The sequence below is a fragment of the Diaphorina citri genome, unplaced genomic scaffold (assembly GCF_000475195.1).
Source record: "Diaphorina citri unplaced genomic scaffold, Diaci psyllid genome assembly version 1.1 scaffold1968, whole genome shotgun sequence".
Lineage (NCBI taxonomy): Eukaryota > Metazoa > Arthropoda > Insecta > Hemiptera > Psyllidae > Diaphorina > Diaphorina citri.
In genome coordinates this window covers 34,701-46,769 of record NW_007379394.1, presented here as the reverse complement: position 1 = coordinate 46,769, position 12,069 = coordinate 34,701, and the positions used below count along the sequence as shown (strand labels likewise).

General features: G+C 35.1%; 1 protein-coding gene across 1 annotated transcript; it reads left to right on the top strand.

Moving 5' to 3' along the window:
• The first annotated feature begins 519 nt into the window (after positions 1-519).
• On the top strand, positions 520-9,956 carry LOC103517812. The gene is made up of 4 exons (XM_026829780.1): positions 520-812; positions 5,093-5,167; positions 5,585-5,979; positions 8,483-9,956. The coding sequence occupies exons 1-4, from the start codon at positions 774-776 to the stop codon at positions 9,954-9,956; spliced, it is 1,983 nt and encodes a 660-aa protein (XP_026685581.1). The 5' UTR covers positions 520-773.
• Positions 9,957-12,069: the final 2,113 nt, after the last annotated feature.

Sequence of the window (12,069 nt, the reverse complement as noted above, 5' to 3'; positions counted from 1 at the left end):
TTGGATCATACTGGGATAGCATACCAAATTTCATCGCTCTACGACAAACCGTTCTTGAGATATTTTGATATTTAGTATACGAAATTTTCCCATTTAAACCTGTAGTACGTACGTACAAACCATGGATTATAAACCTTTTTTTTATCAGGGGACCCCAAAACGGATATTTCTACCCATTTTCCGATTTTGATAATTTAGACCGATAGCAATACTTTCTCATTAAGTACTAGTATAGCTCTGCTGTACAATAAGTAGTAATAGAAAGTAAAAAAAAAAAGTAAAAATACCAAAGACCTTGTGCCAATTTTTATGTTTGCATTTATTAATTTTACATAAAATTTAGCGTAGTATGTTAGGCAGGAAACGACATTTGCGACAAGCATTTAATTTTATCTCAGTGCCTAGGTTGCGCTGTACGATTTTGACATAATTGCGAAGAAAACCTTTTTGAACAGTCTGTATTACACGTATGTACCTAGTTATTTTTATTTTTATAATATACTTTTTCTTCTTTTTTCAGGCTTTTCTTTTTGGACAAGATAGTTAAAAATACAAATTATGTCTCAGTAATCAATCACGTCCGTACAATTCTCCTGTACCGAACACTGAAATACCTGGAAGAAGACGTTGCTTTGGCTTCAGATGACGTGGAAGTGGTTCTCAAAGTGGACAGCATCATTGATGATTTCATTTTACTTCATGGAAAGGATCATCCAGACTTGGGATATGTTTTACCTCATCTGGAACGCGTATTCCCCGATACGAAGGATATAATGCTGGTTGACAACTCCAACATATTAGAAAGCATAGCAGTGAGTGCCTTAACTAAGTTTCATCAAAAGTAAATATTACTTACTACTACTTTTTTGTACAAGGAGATTTTATAAAGTTGATAAATTATTTTATTTTTCTTTAGATTTTTATTTTATTTAAATTATTTATTCGAGGTAACAGTCGTGAAGTAGGCAGACTTTTGGATTTTTCTGAAAACTTTTTTTATTTTATGTGCTTTTCCATTCAAACATCTTACGATTTCGGAAATGGAGTGTAGTTTTTATTTTTATTATTATCAAATTAGTATTATTATCATCATTATTATTATTTAGGTAGGTACTGGATAAACGAATTTTGGTCAGATTGTTTTTCCCTGGTATTTAAGAAAGAGAAGATTTTTTTTTTTTTTTACTCTTTCTCTTTTGACAATGATTCATGGCTTTTTTTTCCACCTCTACCCTTTTTTTTGCCTTCCAAGTCAGGAATTTCCATCCATTATAAGCGGAACTAAATTAAAAGAAGGTAAGAATTTAGAGCAAAAAGGAGAAAAGGGGAAGGAGGAGGGAAATGTAGAAAGGGGAGAGGGAAAACCGGAGAGGGAGGTAAAAATGAGGGAGACAGATTTCGCAGGCCTTTGTTTTGGTCATCAGTTGTGCGTTTTAATATACGATTAGAAAATTTTTTTTTTTTTTTTTTTTTTTTTTTTTCAAGCGCACTTTTTACTCTTTCTCTTTTGACAATGATTCATGGCTTTTTTTTTCCACCTACCTCTACCTTTTTTTTTTGCCTTCCAAGTCAGGAATTTCCATCCATTATAAGCGGAACTAAATTAAAAGAAGGTAAGAATTTAGAGAAAAAAGGAGAAAAGGGGAAGGAGGAGGGAAATGTAGAAAGGGGAGAGGGAAAACCGGAGAGGGAGGTAAAAATGAGGAAGACAGATTTCGCAGGCCTTTGTTTTGGTCATCAGTTGTGCGTTTTAATATACGATTTTCCTCCGTTTTTTCTCTCTCTCCGCCGCATTTTTTCTCCATTTTTCTTTCTCCTTCATCCCCCCCCCCTTCCGTATGTGACATGTTTGTACGTTTCCCTGTTTCACTGTCCAGTTTTTTCCCCTCCACCAGAAAAAAAAAGATTGTTTTATAAAATGGTTCTACTTTTCCCCCTCTGTTTTTTTAAATTACTTTCCACGCCCAACTTTGCTTAACTTCTGTGATTCATTGGAAACTGGTGCACTACTTGGCAGGAAACCCAACTCGGTTATCAGTAAGGCATTTTTTTTTTTTTTTAGGCTTTAATGGTAGGATTCTCACTTAGTGAGCAATCCCATTTCTCAATAATTTACCCCAAGTTCTTGATTTCAGCCCGATACCAAAGTTCTAGTAGCCACTTTCAGTCAGCCCAAGGTCACCACGGATTCTGTCAGCAATTGTACCGATAGAACCAAATATCGTCAGCCGCGATGCGATGGCTTCCCTATTATACCATACAGAGACATGGGAATCATGAGTTGGACGTAGAAAGTTGGACTATCACTGAAACAGCCTATTTTACCAGTGGGTAAGTTCCATTCTTATGTCAATTTATTATTTTATTGAATTTTAATATTGGGTAAGTTCCGTGCCTTCCATTCTTTTATTCTTGAACGAAAAGTGAGTTCTAAGTTTTAACTCAACGATTTTTCATTATTTTAATATTGGGTAAGTTCCGTGCCTTCCATTCTTTTATTCTTGAACGAAAAGTGAGTTCTAAGTTTTAACTCAACGATTTTTCATATACATAGTTTATAAGTCTTTTTTGGCTGTTTGTAACACTTTATCCCACTTTTTTTATATCAAAATCCATATTTCCTCTAAACAAAAAATAGCCTAATCCATCATATTATTTTACATTTCAATTTCACTTCATTAGATTTATTTTTAAACCCGCTTTCCTGCTTAGTTACCTTTATATGAAACGTTGAAGAAAAAAAAAAGGTGACATTTTTGACAACCGGACCCATGTTATTAGAATAACAGCTATGTCAAACGACGTGGGGTGCACACACATGTGGGTAGGGTGCACCACATATTTTGAGGATTGAAGAAGAAGAAGAAGAAGAAGAAGAAGAAGAAGAAGAAGAAGAAGAAGATGAAGAAGAAGAAGAAGAAGAAGAAGAAGAAGAAGAAGGAGATGCTGGAGGAGGAAGAGGAGGAGGAGGAGGAGGAGGAGAAGGAGGAGATGATGGAGGAGGAAAAGGAGGAGGAGGAGGAAAATGTGGTATTCACTACACTATACACTCATACAAAATCTCTTTCCCCACTTTTTACTCACTTCCTTATTGTATACCTACCTCACACTCATCCTTTTTCTTTTCTCTCCTACTTTTCCTTCTCCTCTCCCAGTCTCCCATCTTCCCCTCCTCCTTCTCCACCTTATAATAATAATAATAATTAACAATAAAATGTTCTTTTGGAATAAATCCCTTTAAGTACTAGAGTACTTTTAGGGAATTCTTCTTAATTATTTTTCTTCTTAAATTTTCTTCATCTTCTTTATTAGTTCATTCTTAAGTTTCATTTATATTTATCATTCTTACTCTTCTTTTCATTCTTGCTCTGTTTATTCTTTATGTTTATATTCTTCTTCTCCTTCATCTTCTGCTCCTTTTCCTCATCTTCCTCTTCTGCTCCTCCTTCTCCTTCCTTTCAATCTCATCTATTTATTTTCCAATTTTTCAATTTCCAACCTGCCATACAATTCTCACATACAATTCAGTTCATACAAAAGTACAAGTGCAACTACACTTCTTCTTCTTTCCATTGGTTGGTACAATTTGCTAGCTACTTTGGTATATTCTATATTATTACTCTGATGGACCTTTTGTTGTCCTCTTTTCACGAAAAAAGGGGTCGACCGATTTTGATGAAATTTTTTGTGGTTGTTGAGAAGAGTACTGAGAGTGACATAGGCTATTTAAATTTGTCATAATCCATCCCGATTCAAAGTGGCAGCACCTCAAAATTATGACTCTTATGCCACGCTGATCCCGTACAAAGGACGGGTCAACCACTAGTAATATTCTACTTTGGTACAAGTAAGGGCAATCATTCAACAAAAAATATTTTGAAACCCACAGAAGAGGAAGGAAAAAAAATAAAAGAGAAAAGTGAAGAATGACAGGAAAAGAAAAAAAATGTAAGAAAGAGATAGAGAAAGAGAGGGGGAGAGAGGGAGAGGGAGAGAGAGAGAGAGGGAGAGAAAGAGAGAGGGGGAGGGAGAAGTGATGTTAGAGAAAGAAAACAAATTTCTTCTACATATTGGTAATAGAAAGTAAAAAGGATGGGAGAATGGTAATTGAAGTACCTACCAACCAACTACCTTGCTTACCAATTGAGAATACCTTGAAAATCAATTTCGATTTCAATACAAAAAATAATAATAATAATGAATAAATATGGATCTTTCTTACTAGGGCTTTTCCAGGCCATTTAGTGGTAGGACGAAAAAAAAAAATCCCACAAAGAACATCAAATTCTCGAAAAATTTGCGTCGAGCAATTTGAGGGGCGAAAATCGTTCGACCTCGAAATTTGATCCCTTATCCTTCGGGTTTATCAGCCTCTGAATTACGTCCCTTTTTTCTGTTCCATTAGGAAGCGCCATAAAAAAAATCCCATTTGGGGGAAAAAAAGCGGAAAGGAAAGGGAAGAGGGAAGGGAAGAGGAAGAAAGGGGGAGGGAGAAAAAGAAAATGTACCCATAGTCATATCTTACATTTCCCACAACTATTCATAATCTTCTTCTCCTCCTCCTCCTCCTCCTCCTCCTCCTTCTTCTTCTTCTTCTCCCTCTTCTTCTTCTTCTTCTTCTATTTCTTCTTCCTAATCTTCATCTTGTTCTCCCCTCTTTTAAAAAAAGGTTTTTTTTTTTTTTTTTTTTTTTTTTTTTTTTTTTTTGAGGGCAAACTTTTTCTAATAACTTGAAAATTTGAGTACTTTGGTACAAGTTTAAGGTCAATATCGCCAACCTAACGCACGATAACACGTCTACCTTGTAAGTGCCAGGTCACAGGTTCAATTCCCGCGCGGGGCAGATTTTATCCTGAACGGATAATGTTCGTTCTCGGAACGGCTGTCTATATCCAATCTTGTCTCCCTTCTCTCTTCGATTTCGGAACGATGAGACCTTAGCAATTACCGTTTCCACTATCAAACCTAAAACGTGTCAGTACCATCTTTTCTGTTTCGACACATGTGAACCACATTCACACGTTCGTTTAAGCTTAGGTGTACAAATATTTGAAATTCTTTAATTTAACTATTTCTCTTTGTAACTTTCCAGGGATTTCTCGACTTTGTGAATCAATATGTACATTTCATTGACCTAATGGGAAATTGGAATCTGAAATGCGTACAGGTAAGGTTATTTTGCGAAAAAAAAAAGGTTCTCGAAAACCAGGTCAAAACTTCATTGCCCAATTTGTCTTATCCAGAGTGTCATAGCCAATGTGTTCAACTAGTAGGAAGGATTCAATATATTCTGGATAGAGCGGATAAAATCCTTTTCCCTTTTGAAAAGATACCGAATAAAATGTGATTGTATCCTTTCTAGGTAGGTACTTTTTTTTCAACTATGGGAGCAATTGGAGTCCGCCCCATTGAATTTTAAATATCATAGGTACATTAAATAAAACAAAAAAATATGTGTTCAATGTATATTTAGTAATAATATGTTGCCATTGAATTTTAAATATCATAGGTACATTAAATAAAACAAAAAAATATGTGTTCAATGTATATTTAGTAATAATATGTTGTTTTTTTTCTATTGCAGCAAAAAGTAAAGTATAATTGTTGTAAAATAATGTCTAGGTATAATTTCGATTTTGTCCCGGTAATTACAGGAACCGTTTTAAATCATCGAGAAGAGAAAGTCTCTTTATTCGTACAAGAAGAAACGTCACAAAAATTCGACAAGTACTACTCTAAAAACAAACAACCATTAAGAGAAAGACGAACTGGTATTGAGAAACGTGATGACTTGTTTCTAAATGTGGACAGTAATGAAAATGTGGTACACAGTGCTCTTCAATTGGGAAACATGGATCAAGTGGTAATAATCGCAGAAAGTTTTTTGACAGACTCATCTTGTGACGTTGGTATCAATAGTATTCAAAATAAGGATTCCCCCAAACTTGAAGCTCTATTAAAAATTCTCTATGAGTCCACCTCTGCCAAAATAGACCAAAGCTTCACAAAGAACAAAGGTTTGATGTCTTCAAGTGATGACGTTGGAGAAAATTAGGTCTGAAACGGTAGGGGAGGAATGAGTGCTTCTCAAAGTGGGTCGAGCTGCAGCTCTGACCTAAAACGTTTTTTTTTTTTTATTTACATACCTACATATGTGTTAGCAAAAGATTCATGAGCTCATAACTCTTATAAGAGCACTAATCAGCTTTGTTGAAAACTAGAAATTTCTTCTGTTCAAAACATCTACCACTGATGAACTAAAACCTATTTCCAGGGAATGTTGGTGCCGTCATGGATTTGTTGTTAAAGCTAGCCTTGTGGGTTGGTAACGCTGAAGTTAAATCGTATCTAAACTCGGAGAAGCTATTTAATCTTATTAAGTAAGTATCTGGATCCGGAAGCAAAATAACTAGGTACAACAATTAAACCAATCTCAGTGGTGTAGTGGTAAGGGCGGTGGACTTTGAATCTGAAGGTTGGTGAATGGTGGTTCGAGTCCAAGGTACAACAATTAAACCAATCTCAGTGGTGTAGTGGTAAGGGCGGTGGACTTTGAATCTGAAGGTTGGTGAATGGTGGTTCGAGTCCAAATCAAGACATAAAATTTAGCGTAGTATGTTAGGCAGGAAACGACATTTGCGACAAGCATTTAATTTTATCTCAGTGCCTAGGTTGCGCTGTACGGTTTTGAGATAATTGCGAAAAAATATCTTTTTGAACAGTCTGTATTATATGTATGTACCTAGTTGTTTTTATTTTTATAATATACTTTTTCTTCTTCTTTTTTCAGGCTTTTCTTTTTAGACAAGATAGTTAAAAATACAAATTATGTCTCAGTAATCAATCACGTCCGTACGATTCTCCTGTACCGAACACTGAAATACCTGGAGGAAGACGTTGCTTTGGCTTCAAATGACGTGGAAGTGGGTCTCAAAGTGGACAGCATCATTGATGATTTCATTTTACTTCATGGAAAGGATCATCCAGACTTGGGATATGTTTTACCTCATCTGGAACGCGTATTCCCCGATACGAAGGATATAATGCTGGTGGACAAGTCCAACATATTAGAAAGCATAGCAGTGAGTGCCTTAACTAAGTTTCATCAAAAGTAAATATTACTTACTACTACTTTTTTGTACAAGGAGATTTTATTTAAAAAGGGGTCCCCTTGAATATCTCGAGTACCTACCGATTGAAATTTGGTAAAATACAAAAAGGCGTTTTTTTTTTTTTTTTTTTTTTTTTTTTTGTGGAAACTTTTTCTAATAACTTGAAAATTTGAGTACTTTGGTACAAGTTTAAGGTCTATATATCGCCACCTAACGCACGATAGCACGTCTACACTTGTAAGTGCCAGGTCATCAGTTCAATTCCCGCCCATGGGGGCAGATTTATCCTGAACGGGCAATGTTCGTTCTCGGAACGGCTGTCTATATCCAATCTTGTCTCCCTTCTCTCTTCGATTTCGGAACGATGAGACCTTAGCAATTACCGCAGCTTTCCACTATCCAAACTTAAAACGTGTCAGTACCATCTTTTCTGTTTCGACACATGTGAACCACATTCACACGTTCGTTTAAGCTTAGGTGTACAAATATCTTTGAAATTCTTTAATTTAACTATTTCTCTGTTGTAACTTTCCAGGGATTTTCTCGACTTTGTGCAGTGATCCTAAATATGTACATTTCATTGACCTAATGGGAAATTGGAATCTGAAATGCGTACAGGTAAGGTTATTTTGCGAGAAAATCAAAAAAAGGTTCTCGAAAAGACCAGGTCGAAAACTTCATTGCCCAATTTGTCTTATCCAGAGTGTCATAGGCCAATGTGTTCAAATTAGTAGGAAGGGATTTAAATATATTTCTGGATAGAGCGGATAAAATCCTTTTCCCTTTTGAAAAGATACCGAATAAAAATGTGATTGTATCCTTTCTAGGTAGGGTACTTTTTTCAACTATGGGAGCAATTGGAGTCCGCTCCATTGAATTTTAAATATCATAGGTAACATTAAATAAAACAAAAAAAATATGTGTTCCAATGTATATTTAGTGAATAATATTGTTGTTTTTTTCTCTATTGCAGGCAAAAAGTAGAAGTATAATTCTTGTAAAATAATGTCTAGGTATAATTTCGATTTTGTCCCGGTAATTACAGGAACCGTTTTAAATCATCGAGAAGAGAAAGTCTCTTTATTCGTACAAGAAGAAACGTCACAAAAATTCGACAAGTACTACTCTAAAAACAAACAACCATTAAGAGAAAGACGAACTGGTATTGAGAAACGTGATGACTTGTTTCTAAATGTGGACAGTAATGAAAATGTGGTACACAGTGCTCTTCAATTGGGAAACATGGATCAAGTGGTAATAATCGCAGAAAGTTTTTTGACAGACTCATCTTGTGACGTTGGTATCAATAGTATTCAAAATAAGGATTCCCCCAAACTTGAAGCTCTATTAAAAATTCTCTATGAGTCCACCTCTGCCAAAATAGACCAAAGCTTCACAAAGAACAAAGGTTTGATGTCTTCAAAATCTGATGTCTTCAATCCCAAGCCAATCTCAAAAGGGTTATTTGGCATAAAACCATTTGATGTAGAAAAAATTGAAAGACAAGGTAGCAGTCTTATGTTTCAAAACACAAGCCTATTTGAGTCAACAAGAAGTCCAAATTTTAACAACAATCCTTTATCTGATGCAATGCTATTTTCCAATTTTATTAAAAACCCTTCTTCCTTACCGTCAAGTTTTTATCAACCGGCTAGACAAAATATCTCAGTATTTGGACATACGATGCATAGTGTTGAACAACTGTCCGCCATGATAGAAAAAATCAAGCTTAAAGAGGAGAGTGTATCAACACCTCATTGCATACTAAAACCATCTAGAATCAACAATATAGAGTTACAGAAATCTTCAATACTTTCGCCTAGTATTGAAAATGAAAATTTACCTTATAAAATTCCAAATTCAGTATTGAAGTCTTCGATGTTGAGCCTGTCATCTTGTAGAAGAAACGAGGCCTGTCCAAATAGTTCAGAAAAACAGTTCGTAAATACAGTTAATGCTATAAATGTACCAAATAAAGAATCAAAGACTAAAAATAATGAAATTATTAGTGCAAACAGTCTCACAGAAATATTTTTATCTGAAACTACTTGTAATCAGAAGCGTCGCATCAGACCAAAATCTTTCGTTGAGTTATCCAATTATGCAAATTTAGGTTTGGGATCTGAAAATAAGATGCCTTGCTGTCAACTACCAGTTGTGAAAAAATCAACCGATCCTCACGAAAAGTCGTTGGTTTTTACTGCTCTAAATAGTATGCCTGAAATGGTAAGGATTTCTCAGCATAGCCCTAAAAAGTCGATGGCTACCATTAGAGAAATTCCAAACCAAATAGCACCTGAAAATGTTGAAGGAACAAATATTGAGGCGAGAGGCACCATCGACTCATTGGATGACGTAGAAGAGTTAATGGAAGTTATTGAAGAAGTGGTCATTGGGGTAGATGAAGTTTTATCAGATGGTTTGTTGGAAGAGGTCGAGGTTTATAGACCGCCCACTCATATATTGGGAACTAAAAACTATTTTTCCCAAAAGGAAACACATGCAAGCAAGAACACCTCTGAAGATATTTGTATCAATAATAATGATCACACTTTCGAACAGAACAATTGTGATATGAACCAAGTTGTATATGACAACATGAAAGTTGCCACACAGAGTACGCCAAATGTGCCCATCGACTTGCTAATCACTAATCGGGAAACAAGCTCAAGCATTGGTAAGTCAGCTTCTTACAGTCAACCAAGAACAGCTGACATTATGAAAGAAACCCATACAACTTCTGAATTAGATTTGAATAACTGCGTGAGATCGAATGATGAACAATTGAAAACTATTTTGGTAAGTCAGCTTCTTACAGTCAACCAAGAACAGCTGACATTATGAAAGAAACCCATACAACTTCTGAATTAGATTTGAATAACTGTGTGAGATCGAATGATGAACAATTGAAAACTATCTTAGATTCACAAAATCAAGCAGAGGAATTTTTTGAGCGCATGAGGAAACCTGTGGGTTCAAAAGCCAATCCTGATCCATTTCAAATTTCTTCAAATGAAAAAATACAACCCTCATGTCCTTCTTTACAAAACCCTGAATTACAGTTAAATATGTTTGAAAGTAATAAACGAAATATGTTGAACTTATCGAAGTCTTGTGATGTAAACGTTCATACTATTGAGAAATCAGAAAATATAAACAGAACAGAAAGTCAATCTTCGGAAGAAAAAACACTAATTATTGAAATGTGTCATACTATAAGAGGTGCAGAATCTGCAACCATAGTACGAAAATCTCAATCCGATCTATTCGATAATGTTGAACATAGTGAAAAATCTCCTTCGGTAGAAAATATTGTCAATGAAATTGTCAAAGTTGCAGAAAATCTAGAGAAAACTGAACACTTTAGTCAAGATGAGACTAGAGAAAGTGAAATTGGTCACTTTGACACAGATGTGGATCACTGTGCATCAGCCATATTAGGTCAGGAAAACAAAAATAAATATGCTGAAATAGAGCCAGATGACATGGTGTTGCCATCAAGAACAAATTTTTCAAATGAATCTTTAGATCAAGTCCAATTAAATGGAAGAAGTGTGCCCATTTGTTTAGAAATACAGAAACAAAAAAACGTTGAAAATTCAAGAGCAACTTCATCCAAACAATGTGAAAATGTCACATTGTTCGAAAAAGCTCTACCTGAATTTTTAGAACTAGAAGTAATAACGCTTCCCGAAGATCATGGTAATGTGTTAGTATCAGAAATGATCAATAATATAACACAATCACATCACCCACAAAAGTCTGTGCGTAAAGAAATAAACTTACAAGAAGCAATGCGAGAAGAAAAAAATATAGTAGAGGAAAGACACATTAAAAAATATTTTCATGAAGGAAGCTATAGAGGCAGAGAACAAGATCTGCAAGATAGAAGAAAAATGGAAAAAAATATCCATAAAGTCTCAACAGAAGTCATGAGCGCTAAAGACCCACATAAGGAAATTAAAACTTTAACCGACGTACATGAAGGAAGCTATAGAGGCAGAGAACAAGATCTGCAAGATAGAAGAAAAATGGAAAAAAATATCCATAAAGTCTCAACAGGAGAAGTCATGAGCGCTAAAGACCCACATAAGGAAATTAAAACTTTAACTGACGTACTTGATGAAAATTCGCTGAGAACACTACACAATGAAAAAAATGTTGAAAATGTTGCCTATATTGGAAAAAATATGCCAGACAAGGTGCACCATGAAAAAGACTTGCATAAAGAAGTGAATCATGAAATAGAAATGAAAGAAACAGTAAATCATGAAATAGAATTACAAGAAACAGTGAACTATGAAACAAATTTGCAAGATCTCGTGAACCGTGAAATGGAATTGCAAAAAACAGTGAGCCGTGAAATAGAATTGCAAAAAACAGTGAACCGTGAAATGGAATTGCAAGAAACAGTGAACCGTGAAATAGAATTGCAAGGAGGAGTGAACCATGAAATCGAATTACAAGAAACAATAAATCATGAAGTACACTCACAAGAAACAGTGAACCGTGAAATGGAATTGCAAGAAACAGTGAACCGAAAGTGAACTGTGAAATAGAATTGCAAAAAACAGTGAACCGTGAAATGGAATTGCAAGAAACAGTGAACCGTGAAATAGAATTGCAAGAAACAATAAATCATGAAGTACACTCACAAGAAACAGTGAACCTTGAAATAAAATTGCAAGAGGAAGTGAACCGTGAAATAGAATTGCAAGAAAAAGTGAACTGTGGAATAGAATTGCAAGAAACAGTGAACCGTGAAGTACACTCACAAGAAACAGTGAACCGTGAAATAGAATTGCAAGGAGGATTGAATCGTGGAGTCGAATTACAAAAAACAATAAATCATGAAGTACACTCACAAGAAACTGTGAACCTTGAAATAGAATTGCAAAAAACAGTGAACCGTGAAATAGAATTGCAAGAAAAAGTGAACTGTGGAATAGAATTGCAA

Bases quoted from the DNA above. Each gene is read 5' to 3' on its own strand.
- LOC103517812 (XM_026829780.1), top strand. From the start codon at position 774: ATGCTGGTTGACAACTCCAACATATTAGAAAGCATAGCA. The intron at 813-5,092 runs GTGAGTGCCTTA...GTAACTTTCCAG, and splicing joins ACATATTAGAAAGCATAGCA to GGATTTCTCGACTTTGTGAA. The intron at 5,168-5,584 runs GTAAGGTTATTT...TTTCTATTGCAG, and splicing joins GGAATCTGAAATGCGTACAG to CAAAAAGTAAAGTATAATTG.